Below are 25,539 nucleotides of genomic sequence, written 5' to 3' on the forward strand. Positions count from 1 at the left end.
TAATCCAGCTTTGGAAACATAGCTGTTCTGAAAATGATTCTGTTCTGAATATTTGTTTCTCTTCATTTCTCAGTTGTGATTAATGGAAAATATTGCTGTCCAAAGATATACTTCAACCACCGTTGCTTCTCAGGGCCATATCTTAACAAAGGAAGGATTGCTGAGCTGCCTCAATGTGTGGGACCCGGGAACTGTGTTTTGGTCCTCAGAGAGGTAAGGTTCCTCCCTAGAGTAAAAGGATTTAAGAGATTTCATAGCAGTCTCGTAGACTTTTTCAGAGATCAGCAAGCGTGCCATAGATTTGACAACTCTAGGTTTTATCAAAAGTGACTCACTTTTCTCATGTATTTCTAATGACAGTGAACTAGGCACGTAATTATTTTTGCTCCATAGGGCACATTCACCTAAGCAGTTTTTCACATGGCCGGTTCACCTCTGTCAGTGTAGAAAAGTCTTCTCTCAGAGAGCACATGAGGACCATGCAGGAGTGGACATGAGAGTAGTCTAAGCCTGAAAGGCTGCGTGGCATTAACCTGGGACCATGATGGAGCTACATACACGTCTGCTGGACTTGAGCTTCCCAGCCAGGGTGCCGCACTGTGGGTAACAGATGTGAGGTTATTGAACCTATCAGCCCTTAGGGAGGCAGGAGCTTCTATGTGTACCATGACCGGGAAAGGATTTGGAAGCACATGTTAGTGTAATTTTTAATGTGTAAGTGCCTATTTCTTCCTGACCATAATGTTTAGAGTATTTAAGAGAGTCTCATTACTGTCTTATTTGCAACTTTGGTCAACTGTCATATCTTCAGTATTATTTTGTTAATGTTTTTTAATTAATATGACTGGAATTAATTGCGTAGGTGACATTCTAGGGAATAGCAAGGTTCTAATGGTCTGCTTTTCTCCTTCCCAACCCATATTTCTGCTTTAAAAATGGAGTGCAGGTCCTCACTTTACTGATCAATGCAGCCTATAAACCCAGTCGTGTCCTTCGGGAGCTGCAGCTGGACAAAGACTCTGTGTGGCATGGATGTGGGGAAGTCCTCAAGGCCAAGTGAGTAGGCTCCCCTGCCCTGTATTCTTAATCAGGCTTAACAGGTCACAGAATCGATTCTTCCATGGATAATATTAGGATACTTACGTTCCCTTGGGCAGTGCTTCGTCAACTATTTGTGGTAAAGGACCAGGTTTGTTTGTTTGTTTGTTTTTTAATTTAATTTTTTTAATTTTTAATTTTTTTATTTTTTTTGGGGTACACCAAGTTCAATCATCTGTTTTTTTACACATATCCCCGTATTCCCTCCCTTCCTTGACTCCCCCCCCCCGAGTCCTTTTTTTTTTTAAGTTGCCATCTTATTATACTTTTATGAACTATGGTAAAAGTGAGTTACTAAAGAAATATGGAATTTAAAAGACATAAAATGCAGGAACAGCTTTTTTGTTACTAGATTTAAGAGCCATAAAATTACTTTTGCAAGTTACTGTGAAAGTTTATAAACATTTGCTCTTGTCTTCTGACCTGATCTTGTGATGAACGGGTAACAATTGGCAGGTTATGCTGATCCATGGACTACACTCGTGGACCACTGCTCTAGGGTCAAGAAAAATTTAATGAAAGTCACTTTTTTTTAGTGGTTAATATAGAAGTTATGATCTGAAAACCTTAAACATAGGAACAGAAAATAGGAACCTTATTTTGCTAATTTAAAGAAGTCAGCTTTTAGTTGTCATAGCTTACTAGATTATAAATTTGATTTAAGTACAATATAAATTCCTCATTGTTTTCAGAGTCCTCAAACTGTAAGGAACATAGAATATTCTAAGAAGCAAAAATATTTTTCAGGTCTATTAATATACTTGATTTTTTTCTGTGTAATCACTAGCCCAATAAACTTGGTATCTGATGTCTTCCAATGACAGATACAAAGGAAAGAGTTATCGAGCTACTGTCGAGATAGTCAAAACAGCAGATCGAGTGACTGAATTCTGCCGGCAAACCTGTATCAAACTGGAGTGCTGTCCTAATCTCTTTGGTCCACGGATGGTTCTGGATACGTGTTCTGAGAACTGCTCTGTACTTACAAAGACTAAATATAGTGAGTCAAGTTTTTCAAATATGTTAACTCCAGCAGCTGACCATATCTCGTATCCTGGAAGGTTCTTATTTTGCAGACGTTCAGATATAGCAGAGGTACACAGACTTTTTCTGTAAAGGGCCAGATAATAATATTTTAGGCTGTGAGTCATATGATCTCTTTTGCATATTCTTTTTGTTTTGTTTTATTTTAATTTTTTAAAAGAACACTTTTGAAAATGTAAGCACCATTTTTTAGCTTGTGCGCCATACCAAAACAGGCCATGGGGCACATTTGGCTTACAGGCCCTAGTTTGCCAACTTTTATGTACAGTGTATATATAAATTAACTGTTGCATCTAATGTGATGTTTATACAATCTGCAGGTATTTATTATGGGTCCACTGTATGCTGTCACTGTCCTAGCACTGGGTTACAAATGTAAAGAAAAAAATTCTTGTCCTCATTGAGTTTACATCTTAATGTGGGAGACAGATAATAAACAAGTGAACAAATAGAAGTACCATGGAGGAAGATGAAGCGAAGTAAGCAAAGTAGGAGAGTGAGGAAGGCTAGCAGGGGGGTGCTGTTCATACGAGTGGCTGGGGAAGTCCCTTCTGACAGGTAACAACCCAAAGGAAGCAGGAGAGCCAGCTATGCAGACGTCAGGGTGAGAGTGTGCTGGGCAGGAGGCAGGAGCATGTCATAACAACACCTGCTGCCACTCATTGCTTATCTTCTCCTCTGTGAAACTGCAAAAAGAAAAAAAGAAGGTCATACAGAATGAAAATTTTAATTTGGAGTCTTGTCAAGGCATTGTTACCGAAAGACAAAATTCCGATCCTACTTTTCCTGAAATCCTACAAGCACTGATGTCACTTATAATTAATACAGAGGTGAATTTTACCTTGTTAAACTTGAAGGTTTCTTTTAGGGGGTCTCTGATTTTGTGCCTTTTAAACTTTATCATGCATGCAAATCATCTGAGGATCTTGTTAAAATGGAAGTTCTGAATCATCGGGCCGGTGGGTATCTGGGGCCTAAGCGTCTGCATTTCCAGCAAGCTCCCAGATGCTGGTGGTGCTGCTGATCTGAGGTCCATATTCAGCATGACAGGTTTTCCAATCAGTATATGAGTCACAAAATCATATGAGTCTAACCTTCTAGTTTCTGCTTATATTTACTGGATTGTAAACTCCTTAAGAGCAGGGTTTGTCTAGCTTATTATTGTATCAGATTCAGCACTTAGTTTAGCAAATTGCAATGATTAGTAGCTAAGTGAAATGTACAGTTCATATAAGCACATTATATGAGCAATTTGAGCCTTTGGAAGTATGTGGATTATGTTATGCTTTTTGTCTGAATTTATTTTTCATAATGATATGATTGAAATTAGCCTAGATTTTAGGAGTCTTTATAATTTTTCCCAGTTAGCAATTTGAGTGATATCAAATGAATTTATATCCTTCAGTATTCATTTTTTGCAAAAAATTATGTTATATTTTGATATTATTGGGTTGGCAAAAAATTGCCTTCATTTTTAAAGTAAAAATAAAAGACACATTTTTTATTTTCACGAAGAACTTTATTGAACAACACATTCACCCTTTTGTTCCACTACCTTCTGCCATTTTTCAGGCAACTTCATAATTTCATCTTCCCACAACTTTTTATCTTTTTGAGCAAAGAACTGTTTCAGGTGCCTTTTACAGTCTTCCAGGGAATGGACATTTTTTTCCATTAAGAGAATTTTGTAAAGACCGAAATAAATGGAAGTCCGAAGGTGCAATGTCTGGTGAATGCGGCAGATGAATCAGAACTTCTTGGCCAAGCTGTAACAGTTTTTGCCTGGTCATCAAAGAAACATGCAGTCTTGTGTTATCCTGATGGAAGATTATGCATTTTTTGTTGACTAATTCTGGATGCTGTTTGTCGAGTGCCGCTTTCAGTTGGTCTAATTGGGAGAAGTACTTGTTGGAATTAATCATTTGGTTTTCCGGAAGAACTCATAATAGAGGACTCCCTTCCAATCCCACCATGTACACAACATCACCTTCTTTGGATGAAGACCGGCCTTTGGTGTGGTTGGTGGTGCTTCATTTTGCTTGCCCCATGATCTCTTCCATTCCACATTATTGTACAGTATCCACTCTTCATTGTCCGTCACAGTTTGTTTTAAAAACGGAACGTTTTCGTTATGTTTCAGTAGAGAATTGCATGCAGAAATCTGGTCAAGAAGGTTTTTTTCGCTTAACTCATGTGGAACCCAAACATCAAAGCGATTCACATAACCAAGCTGGTGCAAGTGATTTTCAACGCTTGATTTGCATATTTTGAATGTATCTGCTGTCTCCCGCGTGATATAACATTGATTGTTCTCGATGAATGCCTCGATTTGATCTCTGTCAACTTCAACTGGTCTGCCTGACCGTGGAGCATCATCCAGTGCGAAATCTCCAGCACAAAACTTCACAAACCACTTTTGACACATTCAATCAGTCACGGCACTTTCTCCATACACTGCACAAATCTTTTTTTGCATTTTGGTTGCATTTTTACCTTTCTTGAAATAATAAAGCACAATAAGCTGAAAATGTTGCTTTTTTTTCTTCCATCTTCAATATTAAAATGGCTACACAAAAATTCACCAATCTTGATGTTTTTCTTTAAATGCATGTTGATATGACAGCTGTCACAATACAGTCTAACAAAACTATTTTGATTGAAGTTAAAGACAACTAAGTGCTACTAGAGCCATCTTATGGAAAAAACTGAATAAACCTTTTGGCCAACGCAATACTTTAATATATAACTCAGAGCTAAACTGTGTATGTTTCATTTTTGGAATTGTCTGTATATTCTAAAATTTATATGAAAATACAAAGCATCTAAAATAGTCAAAACAATCCTAAAAAAAGAAGAGTAAAGTTGGAGGACTTACTCTGTCTGACTTCCAAATTTTACCATAAACTATAGTAATCAAGAGTAGGGTATTGATGAAAGAATAGTCAAATAGGGTGATGGGATAGAATAGAGAGTCCAGAAATAGAGACAAACTTATATAGTTAAAGGATTTTCAGCAAAAATGACAAATTTAATGGAAAAGGAATTTCTTTCAATAAATGGCACTGGTACAGTTTTAGATTTCCAAATCGAAAATGTGAAAAGAATATACAAGCAGCTCATGCAGCTTCATACCAAAAAAGCAAATAACCCAATCCACAAATGGGCAGAAGACCTAAATAGACATTTCTCCAAAGAAGACATACAGATGGCCAACAAACACATGAAAAGATGCTCAACATCACTCAGCATCAGAGAAATGCAAGTCAAAGCCACAATGAGGTATCACCTCACACCAATCAGAATGGCCATCATCACAAAGTCTGGAAACAACAAATGTTGGAGAGGGTGTGGAGAAAAGGGAACTCTCCTGCACTGTTGGTGGGAATGTAAGTTGGTACAGCCACTATGGAAAACAATTTGGAGGTTCCTTAAAAAACTACAAATAGAACTACCATATGATCCAGTAATCCCACTCCTGGGCATATACCCAAAGAAAACCATAATCCCAAAAGAAACTTGTACCATCATGTTTATTGCAGCACTCTTTACAATAGCCAGGACATGGAAGCAACCTAAATGCCCATCAACAAATGAATGGATACAGAAGATGTGGCATATATATACAATGGAATATTACTCAGCTATAAAAAGGGATGAGATGGAGCTATATGTAATGAGGTGGATAGAACTACAATCTGTCATACAGAGTGAAGTAAGTCAGAAAGAGAAAGACAAATATTGCATGCTAACTCACATATACGGAATCTAAAAATGGTACTGATGAACTCAGTGACAAGAACAGGGAAGCAGATACAGGGAATGGACTGGAGAACTCGAGGTATGGGAGGGGGCGGGGGGTGAAGGGGAAACTGAGAAGAAGCGGGAGAGTAGTACAGACATATATATACTACCAACTGTAAAATAGTCAGTGGGAAGTTGTTGTATAACAAAGGGAGTCCAACTCGAGGATGGAAGATGCCTTAGAGGACTGGGGCAGGGAGGGTGGGGGGGAATCGAGGTGGGGGTGTCAAGGAAGGGAGGGAATATGGGGATATGTGTATAAAAACAGTTGATTGAACCTGGTGTACCCCCCAAAAAAATAAAATAAAATAAAATAAAAAAAAAAAAAAGGATCTCAAAAAAAAAAAAAAAAGAAAATGTGAAAAGAAAACTGTTTGGCGCCACCTCACTATATACAAAAATTAATTCAAGGTCTGTTACCTCATAGACCTAATGTAAAAGCTAAAACTGTAAAGCTTCTAGAAGAAAACAAGAAAGATATCCTCATGATCTTGAGCTAGGCAAAGGTTGCTTAGAGAGGACAGAGAATTCACTAACCCAAAGGAAAAACTAATACATTAAACATTACCAAAATTTAAAGTTTTGCTTTTTTAAATAGTACTATTTATAAAAAGGAAAAGACAGTTGACAGTCTTGGAGAAAATATTCCTGTGTATTTGTTTGTTTTGGCATCCCTGAGTGGGCATGGACAAGAAAATATTCTTAATACATATATCCAGCTGAGAACTTGTCTCCAGAATATATTAAAAACTCTCGCAACTCAATAAAAAGAGGAGCTTTGAAACTAGAGAAAGCTGGTAGTTGTACAACATTGTGACTACACTAATACCACTGAATTTTATATGTTTAGTTTGTTATGTGAATTTTACCTTGATTTAAAAATAAGTAAATAAAAAGAGAAGCAAAATGATCTGGAATTGGAGTGGTGATGGTGATGGTTGCACAGCAGTGTATTCATTCATAGTCTGTGTCTAAAGACCGCTGAATATATACACTTACAAGTGACAGATTTTATGTTATGTGAATTATATCTCAATAAAAATTAAATAAACAGAGAAAACCATTTTAAAAAGTGAATAAAAGACTTGAATAGATGCTTCACCAAAAAAAAGATACGCAGATGGCCAGTAAGTATGTGAAAATGTGCTCAATAGCATTAGTCTTCAGGGAAATGCAGATTTAAACTAAGGTGAGAAATTACTATGTATCCACTAGATTGGCTAAAATAAAAAATACTGACAATCCCACATGTAGGCAGAGGTGTACAGAGCAGCTAAATCTCTTGTACATTGCTGGTAGGAGTGTAAAATCATATAACCCTTTTGGAAAACTGTTGGCAGTTTCTTTAAAGGTAGTCATATGTCTACCATATGATCCAACAATTCCATTCCTAGGTATTTACCCAAGGAAGATGAAAACATGCCCACTAAAAGCCTTCTACAAAAATGTTCACCGCAACTTAATAATTGCCAAAACCTGGAAATAGACAAGTGCCCATCAGCAGGAGAATAGATAAACCAGGTATATTCATACAATGGTATGCTGTTCATCAATATGAAGAAATGAACTACTCATACACACAACATAGATGAAACTCAAAAACATTATGCTGAATGAAAGAAGTCTTGGAAAAAATCTTACTGAATGATTCCTTAGATGAGGCAAAACTAATCTATAGTGATGGAAATTAGAATAATGGTTACTTCTGGTGAGGGGGACTAGCTGGGAAGTGACCCTGGGAACCTTCTAAGTTGATGGAGATGTTCTGTATCTTGATGGGAGAGGATTATTCAGGTTTATGCATTTGTCAGGTACTAATCAAACTGTACATTCAGAATCTATATAGTTAAGATTATTCCATTGTGTGGAATTTAACCTTAATCAAATACACTGGACCCATTTCGTACTATGAGAGTGGAATCTCTTGTGGTTTGAGGTACACAAAAATAATGAAGCTACTTCATTTTTCTTTGTCATTCACATTTAGCACACTACTATGGAAAGAAGAAAAATAAAAGAATTGGGAGGCCACCTGGTGGGCATAGTAACTTAGCATGTGCCCTGAAAAAAGCGAGCAAGAGGAGAAAGAGGCGAAAAAATGTTTTTGTTCATAAGAAGAAACGCTCCTCTGCATCTGTTGATAATACCCCAGCGGGCTCGCCCCAGGTATGAGATCTGTGATGTACCTGTAATGTCTAAAAACCAAGAGATCCCTGCTTTACAATACAGACAGAAAAAATACCTGCAGGTCTTTTTGATTCAGATCTCTGGTCAATGGAAGATGATCTTGTGGTCCAGTAACTGATTTGTCCTGCATTTCAATGAGACTTCTCTCCTTGTCCTCTAGGGAAGTGGGGGTGAAGATGAGGATGACCCAGATGAAGGGGATGACGATTCCCTAAGTGAGGGCAGTACATCTGAGCAACAGGATGAGCTACAGGAAGAGTCAGAAATGTCAGAAAAAAAGTCATGCTCCTCCTCTCCCACCCAAAGTGAGATATCCACATCACTGCCTCCAGACAGACAGAGAAGAAAAAGAGAACTTCGCACTTTTTCGTTTTCTGATGATGAGAATAAACCTCCTTCACCAAAGGTACGTGTTTTAAAACTACAGTGTCTTTTTTCCTCTCTTGACAATTTCCCTCTAGAATCTAATTGTTAATGATGTTGGCATTACACTTATTTCAGTATGGCTTCAGTTGAATTTCCTGGGTCTCTTTTTAAAAGATCCCAAATTCAGTGATTAACTTGCGTTTCAAGGATTATTTGGAGATCAACTACTTGTCAGGAGGAAAGTCTCTCAGAATGGCTGCTTAAGTTAAAAAAGTTTCATTGGTAATTTATCAGTAGCCTGTCATCTAGTTTAGGGAAAACTGCCTTTTTGATATCTTTCATAATATATATGGTTTTATAGAAATAAATTATTTATCTTTTTGGTTCTGATTAAACTGTTTTGTTTGCTAGATTCATATACGTGTATTAAATAACATTATAAGAATGGCAGTTAAGGTAGTGTTTTAAAACTGGGTTGCTTTTTAAATATCATCTGTGAACAGAAGGGGTTAAAAATGATTTCTCCTGATTATTTAGTTAAGCCTTCTCTCTCTCTTTCTCTCTCTTTTTTTTTTTTTGGGCTGCATTGGTCTTCATTGTGGTGTGTGGGCTTCTCAATGCGGTGGCTTCTCTTGTTGCGGAGCATGGGCTCTAGGCACATGGGCTTCAGTAGTTGCAGTGTGTGGGCCCAGTAGTTGGGGCTCACGGCCTCTAGAGTGCAAGCTTAGTAGTTGTGGCGCCACAGGCTTAGTTGCTCCGTGGCATGTGGGATCTTCCCGGACCAGGGCTTGAACCCGTTTCCCCTGCACTGGCAGGCAGATTCTTAAATACTGCACCACCAGGGAAGTCCCTAGTTAAGCCTTCTTGTATTGGAAATACTAGTCCATTTACTTCTGCACCCTGCCAGACAGTGAGCTGAAATAAACCAAGGAACAAATGGTAGATTTTAAAACTATTTTTCTCTGTTAAATTGTCCAAATTTTTTGTGCTGAAACTTTGAGATAAATTCTTGTCCATTGGTATTTCTTATTATAAAAGACAGACATTTCCTGAGTACCTAATGTGTATGGACCTTTGCCATCTTTGCTGGGAGAAATCATGTCCTAAAACCACTTTAAATCCTGACTTAAAGAGTTATGACTTTATGTAGAGACTTCCTTAGAATAAAATAGTTCTTAACACCATTTGGTTTGCTTTTGTTGTGGGAAATGAAGGAAATAAGGATTGAAGTTGCTGAAAGGCTTCACCTGGACAGTAACCCCCTGAAGTGGAGTGTGGCAGATGTTGTGCGGTTCATCAGATCCACCGACTGTGCTCCGCTCGCAAGGATATTCCTAGACCAGGTAATCACAGAGACCTTTAATTTTTAGTAATGTATCTCTTTAGCAATGGACTGTGTATATAATAGCAATTTATTTACAAGTCTTAGGAAAAATATTTCCATCCAAAATAAAAAAAAAATTATTTTCCCTTTTAGGAGTAGAAATGTGATAAAAAGTTATTTATCTGACTTCCTCCATAGTTGAAGCAGATTATTACTGCATTCTCATTTTTCCTAAGACTTTGTTTCCATCCCCCATTAAATAGCTTAAAACTAAGCATGCTATACTTAATTATCCTCCTCTTTTCCAAAATAATGATTTGCTTGTTTTAAAAAATAATTAACATCTATAATGTGTTAGGCTCTAACAGAAATAGTCTGTGGCCTTAAATATTGAAATAAATTTTGTTTTGATAATTGAGGAGATTCAAAACTGAATATCTTTGAAAAGCTTGTCAGGCTTTTATGAATGTTAGAGGGTAGGAAAACATTGTGGTTTATAGGTAATATTTTCTTTCAGATTTAGAAAGAGTCCTCTAAAAAGATATTTCTTTTGGCATATTTAGTTGCCAGTTACAAGGCTGGTTAATTTACTGGATTTCTGCAGAGCAGAATGGATTCCTACCCTTGGTAAAACTTATTAATTCTGAAGATTGATTAGTATAGAAGACTATGAGAGGCATTTAAAAGGGAGTGTGTGATGCTTATTTCAAGGGAAAAAGTCAAGGAAGGAAAAGCACAGGGATTCTTGATTTTGACAGAGCAAAGTGGACCGAGGCTGTCGTGGTCGAGCTGCCATTCATGTGCACATCACAGATAATCTGTACTTTGTGCTTTAACAGGAAATCGATGGGCAGGCCCTGTTGCTCCTTACCCTTCCCACCGTTCAAGAGTGCATGGACTTAAAATTGGGCCCTGCCATCAAACTTTGCCATCACATAGAGAGGATCAAGTTTGCTTTTTATGAACAGTTTGCCAATTGAGAAGGACAACCAAAGTGAGCTGTATCTTTGAAGCACAAATGCAGCAAATCCTTCGCCCTGCTCTACAAGTGGAGCTGAAATAGTCCTGGGGCTCTGGGCCCTGCAGGTGTCAGCTTGCTCTCTTTGCACTTTCAGGGAAGGAGGACCCACACTGAGGAAGCAAAGACTGCACAGAAGTGGCTCTCCTGCCACAGTGAAAATGTGGGCATCTCTTGTTCAGCAGATTGCAGGTTTTAAAAAATAAAGGTTGTGAAGAGAAGACTCATATAAGAAGAATAAGCATTTCCACTGGTGTGGCCTGAAAACTAAGAATAATCTGGGTTGCTGGAAAGCACCCTTTTGGTTTTCTTTTTGTTCTTTCTGTTCCTTTGCATTGTAGATTGAACTTCGTTCTCTGCTTTCTCTTTCTTGGAAAGAGAGGACATAGCTTTAAGTCAGCACTGATTTGGGACTGTGCCTAAGGCACATCAGTGCTTCGCTGTCATTGTGTTTTTAAGCTTTTTTAAATTAAAACAGTTCATTTTGGGGATGATTATGTGGCTCTAGGGTTTTGAATGTACAGTCACACTTTGATCCATTTTAAAATCTATTCTTAGGAGTTCCTTTGTTTACTACCTCTGTTGATAATTGAGCTTATAGCCATGTATGAGGTTTTTTTAATGATTCCATTTTTAAGCTACATGAACACTAAAACTATCACAGAAGTTGTAGGAGAAAAACAGTTTGCTTTCTTAAAAATAATGTGTGGCACTTACACCAATTCCTTAACTGACTGATCTAAGAATTCTGCTGTCACTATTTTCCATCTTGACCCAGGTTGGGCTGCATTTCAAGTAGTATCTCAAAGACTGTTGCTATTTCAGTTGAATTGCTCTCTCCGCATTAGTTCTCAGAGGATCTTCAGTGGCTTTTATTTTGTGTTTACTTTTCTCTACAGTTGTTTGTCTAACTTTCATTTTGAGAGTCCTCACTTTGGGTAAAAATCAGTAGGTGTTCCCTGGACCCACAGTAAAGTCCATTTCCCCATCTCTCTCAATGTCTCCGGGCAGCTAGTGTAGAAGCACAACAGAGAAAATGTGTTTTAGGGGGCGTGATGCAGAGCATGGAGTTTCTGTCACAGTATGTCCTCAGTAGCTGGATAAAGACTGAAAGATGGTTAAGGACTCTAGAAACGTCTTTGCCTAGTCACATGTACACTTTCTTTGGCTAAACCTGTAAACTGAATGTATTCTACAGTCAATTCCCACTCCACAACTCAAGTTTTCTTTTAGATGTTTCTTTTGGCCCAGCTCAAGTTGATATTAAACAGGCAGATTTTAACTTATGATTGCACTGTTAGCTATTACAGAATAATAGCATTTGCTGTACTTTTCCAGCCATGAGGAATGAGGAAAGATATGTACGTAGCTTGCTTCCTTTCAGTGGTTTGCTTTGCTGAGTGTGTGTGTTTTGTTTTAATTATCCTAGTTACCTGCAAATTTATAACCTGATCATTCCTCTTCAAGATTTGAAAATGTTTTAAAAGTACAAACTGGGTAAATTCTAAACAGCTATACAAATATAAGATAATTTTATTACAAATTTAAACTGATTGCGATTTTTTCCTTTTCTTCCCTGCTGTCCCACCTGTTTTTATGGACTTGGCAAACATTTTGTAGACTGAATCTTCTCTTCACTGGATAATTATGAACCACCTTAACTCAGGCCCTCCAACCAAACCACATATTAAAGCATCAGCTCTTTGCTTAGGTTACTACCAGATATACCTGGAAAGAAGCTTCATTTAAGCAAAAGTTAATATGTTTGAACTTATCGGAGATCCAGTTTTTAAAGTTTTCATTGATTCTATGCCCCTGGAAGAGAAGCATATATAAGAGGCTTGGGAACAGTCAGCATTAAATAGATAGAGTTTGGTGGGGGGTGGGTATCTTGCATAATAAAGTGTCCTGAGAGCTCAGCAGTCAAGGCACTAAGGCAAAGAGTTCCTTGAAGAAGATCAATGAAACAAAAAAGTCTGGAATTAATTGACATTGTTGTCTTCTTTAGGAAAATGGGATTTATTTTCTATGAGAGAGAATTTACCAAATGCAACAATGAATATGTTATATTGTCTCTCTCTTGACTTCTTCAGAAACCATAGAATTTAAAACACCTTCCTTCACAGGTGAGGGGGCAAAGCCCCTGAAAAATGAAACACACGGCCCTAAGTAGTAGTCTCTGACCAGACAGAGTCGCGCGCCTGCCAGCTTGTCTATTTACGCCATGATTATTCAAGCTCAGCTTTCTCCTAGAGAGAAGCTGACTCTAAATTGGACAAGGAAGTAGGGTTTCCCTTAATATTTCTTGCATTCTCATACCAAGATAATAGTTTATCAGGCAACTACATTAAATAAGTATTATATACTTCCAGCCCATACTCCTGGATAGCATATGAGAGGGTAATTGGGAATTTGGCACAGGGCTTTTTTTTTTTTTTTTTTTTTTCTAAATGTATACAATGTACACTCCATTTGCCTCGTAATGTTGCTGGGGCTGGACTGGACAGCAGTAACGGTCTGATTCTTGTGATGCTAAAACAGATGTTAAGCCTGATAATAGCTCACCATGTTGGGTAAAATGTTTATATACTGTACATAGGTACGTGAACTTTGGTTTTTATAGATACCAACCTCTTAAGTTTGTGAGAGGTACATTATGAGGGGCTGCCTTTGTCTAAATTTCACTATCAGCTGGCTCCATAGCCTCCCTAAGGTCAGAAAGTTTTCCAGGATCCATTTTTGATCTTGAATTGACAAGCTTGGAAACAGGTGAATGGATTACATCATGCTCCTGGGACCTTCAAGTTGACTGACCAACACAAGCCTATTATTGTATTATTGGTGTGTTAGGGAAACCTTTTACTGCATGCGAAGATTGCTATGACATTTTGACTATATTTTGTGGGCTTCTGGTAACTATGCTATTTTCATCTGTAAACTACCTCCATCCCTCTCCGTTGAAGCAGAATTGAGGTGGCTAACACAGGAAACGCATTAATGGGAGCTTCTGTCTTATCTGCCTTTCTTTATCAATGTAGGTGGCTCCCAGCATCTACATTATAGATATATGAGGTCAGGGAAGGATAGCTACCAACCTCTGGAAGAGATGGGCTTCTTGGGCAAATATTGAATTATGATAGAGGCAGTCATAGCAAACCAGTTCAGAACTTGACTTTTATATGCCTCTTCTCCTGGAAGTAAAATTATTCTCACTGTGAGAGAGAGGGCATAGGACCAAAGCTTCCTGAGGACTTGAATACATTTTACTTGTTCTCTTGTACCAGTTCAGTCACTAATACGGTAACTGAATACAGAGTAAAAGCTTTAGGAGGCCTCAGGTTGGATAGTACTCAGAACCATCCCCTCCCTCAAGCCAAAAAGTATTTCTGGGGCACACACAGAACATCAGGGAACTGTAGGTAAGATTTAACTAAATGGGGACATTGGGAAAACTATCATAGGCACTTATAATTACTTGGCACCTCTCACCAAAGGCTTTTATTTAAGACACCGTGTGCGGGGTTGATTGATGCCCACAGGTGTTCTGAGAAGGTTGTTAGGAGCGTAGCCTCGACACTGGAAACACACACCGGGTTTGAACTTTGGTCCTGTACATTGGGGATGTTTGTGTGTGTGTGTGTATGTGTGTCTATGTAAGTTCAGAAGTGTTCCGTGTTATCAGTTGGCCTTTTCAAGATGAAGGAGAAGGGAGCACTAACAAATGAGGTGTAAATCTCCATGGAGAGTGGGTACCCCCTTTAAAAATTTGAATGTCTTTGGTCCTGGGTCCACTGTAGTTAACCATGTGTCATGGTCATGGTGCTGGCTCAGAAACCCTGTAGGACAGAGCCTCCTGCAAAACCAGAAAAATATCAGTCACTTTCATGCAAGTATAACTCTTCCTTGACTTTATTCACTTTACAGTGTTTTGCTAGTGAATTTTGAGGATGTGTATACTTTGGAAATTTGAATTTATCTAAATAAGCCACCTATGGGCTTGGAGTTTTGACAGGAGAGTTCTAAACTCCAAGCCCAGTCCCAACGGATCTGGTTCCAAGCCTACTCACCTGGGGTTTCTTCTGTACTTGTACCAGATTTCACAGGCAGTTCTATTTCTGAGGGCGGCCTTAGGGGTGAAGGTATAGAAGGTGGTAGGCCATAAGTGCACTGGAGATTGATTTTCTTCGTTCTGATGTTTTGAAAGTCTTAGATTTTTGCAAGAACCAGCAAAACCATGAGTGAGGGTTGGAGGAATGGTGAAGTAGGCCTAAAACTCCATTCCTTTATGTCTTTTCTGACTTGACACACCATTTGGGTCTGTCCTGGTGCCATGGCCTATCCTAAAGAACTGTCTTAAAAGGGAAACAAGCCACAGCCTTGCTAGACATGTCTCTAACTCCAGCACTAATGCCCAGACCCGGAGCTGTGAGAGGCAAGGGTCTCCAACTATTTTGGGAGGCAAAGGATGACACTGGCTGGTGAAATGAAGTTACCATTGCTAATAGGTGTGCCTGTTCTCAGGATGTGTGGGAACTCAGTCCTAAGGGTTTCTACATGTTTTAGTTAATCTAACTGCATGCCTAGCTTGGCAGAATGAATGTGGGCAAATAGTGTTAAAAGGGTGAGGGTAGGCTCTTGGGGCAAATCAAGTCACAAAGCAGATGACTGAGGGAGGTTACAGAGTTTAGACGAAGTTAAAAACTTAGCTACTTTTGCAAGAAGTGTCTAGGGAAGTGTACTTTGAATGTTTCTCTTGAGATTTTAAAGTGCTCATTTCTTTTCCTCTTCCTTACTTTTTATTTATTTATTTATTATTTTTGGTTGAATATTCTCTGAAGACAATCAGAGGCCTGCCAGGGTGGGACTTCTGGCTGGTTCCAGCAGTGTCCTTGGGCCCCTTTCTAACACTAACTCGTTGGAACTGATGCACTTTGTTTAATGTATGTGGTCCTTTTTTTTTTTTTAAGCTGCTTGTTTGGAACAAAATGAAATGCATATTGCATTGTATCCTTCCTGCTTGCTGTTTTTCTCTTAATTTTAAAAGCATTGAGGATAAAGTACACTTAAGGAGAAATATGCACAAGAATACCTATTAAAATAACTCCCATGAAGTTTGATGGTTTAATTTCAAGGGATTAAAATACAACTATTTTGAATGAATATTTTGGTGGGTTTTTTGTTTTTTGGTTTTGTCTTTTTGGTTTGTAAATAAGAGTGTATATAAACGTGTGGCAAATTATGACAGTTTTAAGTAGTCATGAGAGAATTAAAAGAGTTCTTAAGATATATTTAACTTCCTTTGACAGCAAGGAAGGCATCTTGACCAGAATAAATCCTTCAAAACTGTTTCCAGTGGGACCTCAGAGAATCACCTTTGAATGGAGGAGAAAGTTCCTTCCTGCTTCAATAAAATTAACATTTCCAGAATTCTCCCCCTTCTCCTGCTCTCTGATCCTTTCCCCTCTGGATTTGGGTACTTTTTAATTGCAGTTCAGAAAAGGTAGGAAGGGTGGAATTTCCCACAGTGAGCTTGCTCCTGGCACTGGGGACTCTGATTACTGAAGACTGCTTCTTGTTCTCTACATTTGCCTTGGTACAGCAGCAATGGGCCTTAGGATTCCTCCACATCTGGATGTGCAGAGCACTGCTTTGTCAATTCATTTTTCAGCTCTATGTGCAATTTTCCTTGAGCTGTGTCTTCAAACAATTAATAATCTCCTTATGCCCAATTACAGTCTCTTCTGCTTTAAGTACACATCCTATTGTTTGGTTCTCTCTAAACATGAACTGTAACTGTTGAGCATACCCATAAGGGACTTTCTTAAACTTAAATACGGTAATGTAATTTTTCCTTACCTGTTTATTTTCATAACCTGATTTTCTGTATTTTCCCATGATCAATACTTGTGGAGAGTTTTAAATTTTATAAATTAAAAATCAATTTAATTTAAAAAGCATTTTGTTGCATGCTCTCTGTGCCAGGTGCTATGTTGGATTCAAGGGTGAATAAAAATCAGTTCCTGCCCTCAGAAGGCTTACACTCAGCTGGGAGAGAGAGGTGTGTACAGCCATCTAATTTAGCAATCTGAAAAGTTCTAGCGGAGCAGCACACACAAGGTAATGTGGACGCATGGTGGGGAGAAGGGGGTCAGGCAGGCCTTGAAGCACAAGTAATAGTTCATGGAGCAGGGAAAATGGAACAGTGTTCCATGCAGCTAGAATGCCACGTAAAGGCACAGAGGTGTGGAAGTGCATTGTAAGAGAAGGGCTGGAGAATCGTCTCTAGGGAGCCAATAGCATTTGTGTTCTCCAGATAATCAAGTTAATATTCCTGTTAACCAAGAAAACTTTGGATAGCATTTAACCTTTCATGTAATTGGGACTTCTTGAGGGCTACGTTTGGGGAAAATTTCCCTAGATTCGGTATTTATTATCAACAAATGTACCCCAATGTCTACTGGAATAATAATAATAATACTTAATGCCAGTGTGCACACTGGCATTAAGTGGATGCAGTCCTGGTCAGGGACCCGAGAGCACCAACAAGAGATGTCTGGAGAAAAGCCAGAGGTCGCTGAGAGGGTAGATGACAGAATGGGGACTACAGGCCCTAGCAGAGGAAGGGAATAGGTTCACAAGGAGTCAGAAAGGGTTCAGTGGGGATCAATGGGTGTGTGTGGAGGGAGGCTCTGGAGACTGACAAATACCAACAGCCTGGTTTTCTTTTTTGAATCACGTTCAGAATGAACAAGATGGGGATATATTCATATGTTTACAGTATATACCCTGCATATTTTTAAATGAAGGCAGTTGGATTGAAATGACCATTTAAATTACGTTTATAGGGGGAAAAGTCGATTTGGGGCCTGACTGATGAGTCTAAAGCCTTTGGCCAGGATATTGGTACTAACATGGAAAGTACAAGGACGCCGAACGTCTGGGCTGGGAAGAATATGCTTGTATGCGGAGTCAGATTGTTTTCCTCAACTACCTGCCTCAGAATAATCCAGGCTGCTTGCCGAAAATGCATATAATTGGCCACCGTCTCAGAACAACTAAATCGGAATCTGAGGGTGGTATCCAGAAGTATTTTTTCATAAATTCTTCAGGGGATGATGGGTTTATCTTGGAGCGAAAAAGAGTGTAGTCACAGATCTTACCGACCGGGAGCTCGGGGTCCGGGGCGGGGCCCGCAATCCGGTTTGCGCAGCCCGGCTCACCTGGTCCGCAGTACCTGTGGTGGGAACCCAAGACACCGCCCCCTCGCCGGCCGGAGCCCCGCCCCTCGGGAGGGGAAGCGCAGGAGAGGCCGAGGTCCGCCCCCGCGCCGGGCCTGGCCAATCAGGCGCCGCAGTCTCAGACGTCGCGTTACGCGCGGCGCCGAGTCGGCCGCGGGGCGGAGGTACCGGCTCCTGGCTCGAAAACCGGGCTCAGGGCTCGGCGGCGCGGCCCCCGCAGGTAGCGACGCCGGGCGGGCGGGCGGCGGCGCCCAGCGCCCCTCGCCGGGCCCGCCATGCAGGGCCCTGCCGGGAACGCGAGCCACTCACTGCCGGGCGGGCCGCCTTCCACCGTCGAGTCTGGCACGGGCCGCTGCGAGAGCGGCGCGCTCATGCACAGTTTCGGCATCTTCCTGCAGGGGCTGCTCGGCGTCGTGGCCTTCAGCACGTTGATGCGTGAGTCCGCGACCCCCGCCCTCCCGAGGCCCTGCGCCGCGAGCCTCGGGCCCACCCGCCTCGGGGACCGTCCTGCCCGAGGAGTTCAGGCCTGGGGGACTCGGGCCCTTTGGCGAAGGTGCCTTCCTCCCGCGAGCCCCGGCTGCGCATTCCCAGACTAGGGGGAGCTCTGGCCCCCGACCCAAGGGTCCTGAGTCCCTCGCCTTATCGCAGCAGCCTCTAGTCAGGGCTCACCCCTGCTCCTCTCCTCCCGCCCGCGCACACTTTGCTTCTGAGGTGCCCCGCTGCAACCATGTCATCGCAAATTAAAGCTACCCCACTTAACAGCCTACGGCCATGACCCCCATATTCCTTTCTGCCCCCCTTTAAAGTCTCTTAGCCTCCCCTTCGCCCCAGTCTGATAACCGAGCTTTCTTTCCTTCACCTTCACTTCAGGATTTACTGTCTCCCGTTCGCATGTAAATCCTGCCACCTTGCCATACCTGACTTGTTAGGCCGTGCATTCTGTTCCGAGCACTGCTCCCCACCCCCACCCCGGCCCTTCTCCCGCAGCTGAATTTTCTGTTTTGGTTGGAGCAGGACCCACCCGGACTTGCCTGCATCTTCTTTTTCCCCTCTTCTTCTTCCCCGCCTCTCCTTTTTCCTCTCCTTTTCCTGCACAGGCTCACCTGTTCCATCTCTGTCCCAAGCTTTCCTAATTAAGGTTTGCATCTCAAGTCTCCCCTGGCTGTTCCCTTTCCTAGCCTGCTTTTGTTTATATTTCAAGTATCCGTCCTTTCCATGAGATTTGGGCAACTTGGGAGCTTAATGGAGAAGCAGACTCAGAGGGTCCGAGGAGGTCTTAGAACCCCTGTGCTAAGTCACCAGGGGCCCTTCCTTCATGATGGGGAAGAAAGCCCCAGGTAGCCCTTCTGGAAAACCAGAAGTTCCGATGTGTTGTCATGTGTGCCACAGGGTGAGAGGTTATGTTTTCTTAGTGCACATCCTTCCTTTTATTAAAGTGACAAGAGGCCTAATGCCCCTGTGATTGCATTTTGAGGAAAGGAAGGGTTATAACTATTTTTACAGAGGCGTTAATTTCAAAATGACTTGTTCTCAAAACTTCCCCACTGTGCTTCTGTGGGCAGAATGGGAAGTTCCTGCAGAAGGTGTGCTCCTTGGCATCTGGGAAGGATCCTGCAGATGCGTGCGTGTGTCTTGTGCGGTCCAGTTGCTGGAGTTTCAGCTTTGCTTGTTTATGATGTGGGGTTATTTGGGTGAATTCGCCCAAGCTTTAGGTAACCCTGAAGAGGCTGTTCTTGGACACCACTTTTTTTCTGGTCGCCGGGCCCTCATAAGTCTTGCAACAAGTCCCAGACTGTATAAGTTTGCTACTTTTTCTCTCCTTTTTCGTCTCTACTTGCCTTGCTATTTTCCCTGCTGAACAAATACCCACTTGTTCCCACAGTAATAATTTGTGATGACTTAGCCAAAATCAGCTGCTGACTTGGGTGCATGAACTGTATGTGTGTGTGTTTGAGACATTGTACGTGGGTCTGCACTCTCCTCCTCATGTTTCTCTCCTCCAGTTGGGCTTCCTGTCTCTCTAAAGGAACTCCAGACTTAGGTTTTCTGTTGTTCCCTAAGATTTCTTAGCATAGCCCTGACTATTTTCATAGGTTTGATTGGCGCTGATGGCCTCACTTATTCCCTGGGGTTTGATACTTGTGATTCAGGGAGGGAAATGTGATTATGACAGGGCAGAGTTGCTCACAGCTGAGAACTGTGCCGGGTTGAATGTGTTCAGAGTGATGGTGCTGGCCCTGTGAGTCTTCAGGGACACAGTCAATTCTTCATCTTCACCGTGAGCACAAGTGCAGATCCCACTGTGGTTGGTGTGTTCTGTATGCAAAGACAGGGCTAGGAAGCGGTTTCTTGCTCAGTGTAAGGCTCGACACGGAGGGAGCTTGTGGTAATGGGTAGTAAGTCCTGTGACAGTGATGAGTAGGGATGATAGTGGGAAGAGTTGGAAAGGCTAGAGCCGTGTCTGCCCTGAACGCAGGCGTGGACTTGAGTCAAGAGCCCTGTCCCCCCACCTAGAAGCAGACAGCAGGCCAAGGAGAGTCCCACTGACTGGGACCCAGTCAGGGAAGTACCTTCCTTATCTCTTAAATTTGTTGGTCCTATTGAAATAGAACTGTGGGGCTTTTCCATTTTGCAGGGCTGGGAAGAGAAGGAAATCTCTTAGGAGCTGCTTTACATTTTGAAATGGACTTTGCTGGGGAAAAGAAAAGGGGGAGGTGGAGATGGTCTCAGGGAAGTCGTCCTGCAAGCTGCTTAGCTGTCTTTGTGGTCACAGTGCCTGTTCCTTAGTCTGGCAGAGCTGCTGTCAGGAGTGCCAGGCTCCCACGACAAGACTGCTCACCTTGCAGCCCTTGAGGGAGTTCTGGGTTTGTTAAGATGAGGCCATTCCATCCTTTATCAATTCCATCATTAGTTTCTTCAAGCACATTTTCTCTCTCTTTTTTTTAATTGGCCACGCTGCGCGGCATGCGGGATCCTAGTTCCCTGACCAGCGATTGAACCCGTGTCCCCTGCAGTGGAAGCGTGGAATCTCAACCACTGGACACCAGGGAAGTCCCCAAACGTATTTTAAGTACTAATCATCTCTCCGGAGCAGTTGAAACTAACAGTCTCTGTCCTCTTTGGAGTCACAGTCTTTTCCCTTCTGGTGCTTTCCTCCCCCTGGGTGGTGGGCTCAGGCACTTCTGACAACTCCCTAGTTCTGAGGGCAGGCAGTATTCCATTTTCCTGTTGGACCCATTTCTCTGCCAGAAAGGCTGTGCAGTATATTTCATCACTTCATATTCCTGATTTCAGTGAATCCTCAGACCACTGTTTTATGTTTCTTTTTCTACCCAGAAAATCACTCTTTTCTCCATTTACAAGTTGCTGTGTTTTTTACCTGGAAGTAAAGGTTACCTGGAGGAAGACCCTCTCATATCTCAGTAGAGAATTTTGATTCTCATGGGGATTTCTCATCCTGGTGCTTGGCTCACTGTGTGGGGATTTTCAGATGTCTCAGGCCAGGCCGTTGAGAATTGGTGTGCCAGTTGATCTATATAGCTGATTCTTTAAGCTACATAAACATACAAGCCGCCATCCGTGGGCATGTCCCAGTGTCAGCATCGTCTTGTTCAGATGGTGAACTTTCCAGAGGCTTCAGCTAAGGTACCCTCTGTGTGCAAGGAAAGCTGAACAAACTCAGAGGCAAGCTTTTAAAGGGCCTTAAACCCTCTGGGTTTTCTGGAGTGTCACTGAAAGGCATTGGGTGTCTCAGTAGAAGGAAATGCTTTAAACGAGGGACCTTTGTCACGCTCTACCTGCCGAGCAGTTCCTCCTGTTTTGGTGGCTGTATCTATAGTCTGTGACTCGAAGTCACAGCAGAGCAGAGCTGAGCAGTCCTAGAGCTGCCCTGTGTGTTCTAGCCCAGGGCAGTGGCCCAGCCATCAGCTGAAGGTCAGTATTGGCCAGTGTGTATGTTGGCATTAGGGGTGTTTACTCTTGGGACCTGTAAATGCAGAGCAAACTCAAGCCTCCTTCACTGTGCACCATCAGAGTCCTGGGCTGAAGTGTAGACAAAATTGGCTTTTTAACAAAACAAGCATTTTGAGAGCTTGGGTACATCTACCTGCCTATTTTCATGTTACAGATTTGGGGACTAGCCAACTGGGAGAAGGTGTCAGTGTTTTAAGAGAACACTGCTGGCGCTGAGAAATGATAGCTTTTTTCCTGAGGCCAAGTAACATTACAGACTAGTCTACCCAGCTTTGAAATCTTAATCTCAAATAAGAATCCCTGCTATTTTGTTGCACGGTGAACTGGCCTCCCTGTGTGTTCTGTACAGACATATTGCATATTGGGACAACCTTTCCTGGGATCACCTCTCCCCCTCCCCACCGCATCCCAATTTTTATCTTAAAAAATGTCAAATATACAGAAAAGATGAAAATAACACAATGAATGCCTATCTGCCCTCCACCTCAATTCAGAAGTTGTTCACCTTTTGCCGCATTTACTTTCTCTCTTCATACTTTTTTTTTTTTTTGGCTGACCCATTTGAAGGTAACTTGCAGCCAACATCACACTTTATCCCTAAAAACTTCAGTTCAGTGTCCTAAGAGTAAGGACAGTTGTCTATGTAACCACAGTTTCATGATCGCACCTAAGAAAATTTATAACCCCGCACTATCATCTAATATCCAGTCCATATTCACACTTCCCCCAACGTCACAGGTCTCTTTTTGCTGGAGTTTTGTGAAAAAAATCTATGATCTATTCAAGGTCCACATATTGCATCTGGTTATGTTTTTAAGTCACTTTTACTCTAAAACAATCTCCCCTGCACGCGCGCGCACGTGCACAGACACACACACACACACACACACACACACACACACACACACACACACACACAGAGTTTTTTGGTTTGGGTTGTTGTTTACTGACACTGCCTTTGGAAGAGTCCTGGCCAGTTGTTGTGTATGGTGCCCTACCTTCAGGACTTGTCTGGGTGTTACCTTGTTGCAGTGTTTGGGTGGTTTCATGGACCCCTATGTTTCCTGAGTTGGTGTGGAGGAGCCATTAGATTGCAATGACCTTTTTAACAGCAAGAGCACTGCATGAGCAGTGCTCTGTGCTTCATGTTACAGGGCACCAGGCGGCACATCTATAAGGTCAGTTATTGGGCAGAGAGGGCACAACTCCAGCTGCCTCCCTTATAGGGTTCATTTTCCCCTTTGAGTCAATACATTGTCTCTGTGGTGGTGATACTTTGAGATCTTGTGACTATCCTGTTCCCCAGTAACTTCACTTCTGGTAAAATAATGAAACTCAGTGATGGCTGAAATGAGCTGGAGCTCATGTGCGAAGGTGCCATCTCTAGGCCTGGCACCCAACGCACATTCGATAATGTCACTCTCCTTTCTTCCCCCACCCTGGAGTGCCAAGCAAGGCACAGGAAGAGCATTCTGTCCCAGACTGCTGTTGTCCCCACAGGAGAAAGGAGTGTGGCCAACATTAGCATGAAGGCCGGTGAGGGGGTCTTTTAGGGGGTCTTTATTTTCAGAAAGTTTTGGTTTTCTAAATGCTCATTCATCTGGTAGCATTTAACCATAATGGTGATCTACTCCTTTGTTTATAATAAAACTTCACTAATTTGGAATAAAATCAGGGCAAGAGCGAGTAGTCTGAATTAGGGGAGAGTCTGAGTTGTAATGCGTTTTTTGCCTTTTTAAATACCTCTGGTTTCCAAGTGTTGCCCTATAGGGACCTATCAAGCCTCTACTGCTTTAATGAGCTGTTTGAAATCCTTTGCAATTAGTATAGTATTTGCATGAAGATGAAGTCTCCTCCTGTTGAAGGAGTTTTACAAATGGTTAAAAATAGCAGGATCCCTGGCTCTGGAGCCCATCTGACCTGGCTTTCATTTCTGCTTCTGCCACATACTGCCCTTGGGCAACCCACGTATTTCTTGAAGCTTCAGTTTCCTCCCCAGCAAGATGGGAGAGATGATTTTTCTGGAACTGTGAGGATTAGAGAGAGTTCGTGTAAGGAAGCTGGGTCGGTGTCAGGCACATGTTGGGCCCTCCGTAGTGGGAGGGGGATGTTGTTATTACAGTATTTGCATTCAGAGTTCAGTTGAAGAACATCTCACAAGTGCTTGAGTAACTTGTTTTCTGAATTAGGTTAAACATTTCCCTTTCTACCTTGTTTATTCAACATCTTTGCCTTTAGCCCTCTTCTCTTAGACTGCACAGTAGTAAAACATTGCAGCCCAGCCAGCACAGCGATTGCTAATTCCAAGTTAGCACGCACCCAAACCAGGTGGCTTTGGTGTGAGTAATAATCTCCTTCCTTCACCTGACCCTGCCTTGCGTTTTCTCGTACAAGTCTCACGTGGGACCTGAGTGGGCAGTGGGTGGACTGGGGCAGCCCATTTACAGGTGACGAACCTGTGTCCGAGTCCCTGGCTTCATCAGCCCCAGGTCCTGTGGGAGCAGGTGGTGACACTGGCCACTGGAGCCCACTTTCCTGCCGCTGGCCCTTTACGCGTGCCCAGTGTAGCTCTTGTGCTCAGCACTTGACGTGCTTCACCGGAACCCTGGAAGGAATGGTTGTTTTCATTTTGCAAACAAGGACAGTGAGCAGGTGAAGTGTGTAGCATGAGGTCCCGGTTGGTAGGTGCAGAGCTGAGATGTAAGCTGGGTCCCTCAGGCCCCCGTCGCGCTCAGCCGCTTCCCCTGCTTCCTTTTTTTCACCCCTCTTTCCACAGGTGCACTTCTGATTACTCTCTGTTCCTGGCTACTTCACCTCATTTTTTTCCTATTTGGATAATTCTGAGTTTCTTTCTTAATAATTCTTTATGTCCAGAGTATTATCTGGAACTTCAGGCTGTTTTGTGGCTGTTGATAACATTAAACATATAAATTTGAAATGGCCTGGCAGTCCTTTCGTGCATGTTTGAGTGACAGCTTAGGTTTGCTTTTCTGGCCTGGGCCTTTGAGAAGGTTTGCCCTGGCTGTGCGGGGATGCTGAGCCCACCCTGGGAACGAGGTCCAGTGTATTTGAGTCCATTCTGTAACTGGTGAGGAGGGATTTCCAGGGGCCTTGGTGATTTCAGGTCACCTGCAGGTTTTCACAGCATTTGTTTCCCTGGTGCTATATGACTATAAGGAGAGTAGTTCATAGTCTTAAGAGTTAGGGATGGCCGCTAAGAGTTGCCTTTTCTTCATGTACAGTGAAGTGGTCTGTGCATCTCTTTAGATCACTCCACTGCTAGGAAGTTATGACAACCCAAAATATCTCCAGACATTGCCCGGTGTCCCCTGGAGGGCAAAATCACCCCTGTTAAGAACTATGTTTGTTCAGTTTGTGGATTACTCAGTGGACTCTCATATGAGCTCTAGCAGAACAGATCTGTTAAGGATCTGGGTGCCAGCCGTGATGCTGGGTGCTGCCTTGGCAAAGCAGAGCTGACACCCGGTCCC

The 25,539-nt window shown here is 42.1% G+C and overlaps 2 protein-coding genes and 1 long non-coding RNA gene across 12 annotated transcripts in view; 2 read left to right on the top strand and 1 right to left on the bottom strand.

Annotated features, from left to right (window-relative positions):
• Positions 1–16,759, top strand: part of SFMBT1 (Scm like with four mbt domains 1) — a 133,282-nt gene extending 116,523 nt beyond the window's left edge. For 5 of the 7 annotated variants that reach the window (XM_057705558.1, XM_057705557.1, XM_057705560.1 and 2 more), the window contains 7 exons: positions 74–213; positions 947–1,056; positions 1,923–2,098; positions 7,931–8,109; positions 8,291–8,536; positions 9,711–9,839; positions 10,660–16,759. In XM_057705558.1, coding sequence (XP_057561541.1) covers positions 74–213; positions 947–1,056; positions 1,923–2,098; positions 7,931–8,109; positions 8,291–8,536; positions 9,711–9,839; positions 10,660–10,800 — 1,121 coding nt within the window. In that variant the 3' untranslated portion in view covers positions 10,801–16,759. Of the gene's footprint in view, positions 1–73; positions 214–946; positions 1,057–1,922; positions 2,099–3,714; positions 4,704–7,930; positions 8,110–8,290; positions 8,537–9,710; positions 9,840–10,659 lie in introns of those variants that run through there. The other 2 variants (XM_057705559.1, XM_057705563.1) reach the window with 2 other exon arrangements.
• On the bottom strand, positions 2,126–18,042 carry LOC130834782 (uncharacterized). The gene is made up of 3 exons (XR_009048762.1): positions 17,999–18,042; positions 8,186–8,377; positions 2,126–2,828 (listed from the first exon to the last, which is right to left on the bottom strand). It is a non-coding gene; the product is annotated as an uncharacterized LOC130834782 (long non-coding RNA).
• Positions 18,043–18,208: 166 nt separating this feature from the next.
• The window catches only part of STIMATE (STIM activating enhancer), a 56,883-nt gene continuing 49,552 nt past the window's right edge, over positions 18,209–25,539 (top strand). For 3 of the 4 annotated variants that reach the window (XR_009048736.1, XR_009048735.1, XM_057705240.1), the window contains exon 1: positions 18,233–18,511. Coding sequence is in view for 2 of the 4 variants with exons in the window: in XM_057705240.1 (XP_057561223.1) it covers positions 18,352–18,511 (160 nt within the window). In the remaining 2 variants the exon portion in view is untranslated. Of the gene's footprint in view, positions 18,512–25,539 lie in introns of all 4 variants that reach the window. The other variant, XM_057705239.1, reaches the window with a different exon arrangement.

This window comes from Hippopotamus amphibius, chromosome 13 (assembly GCF_030028045.1).
Source record: "Hippopotamus amphibius kiboko isolate mHipAmp2 chromosome 13, mHipAmp2.hap2, whole genome shotgun sequence".
NCBI classification, from domain to species: Eukaryota; Metazoa; Chordata; class Mammalia; order Artiodactyla; family Hippopotamidae; genus Hippopotamus; species Hippopotamus amphibius.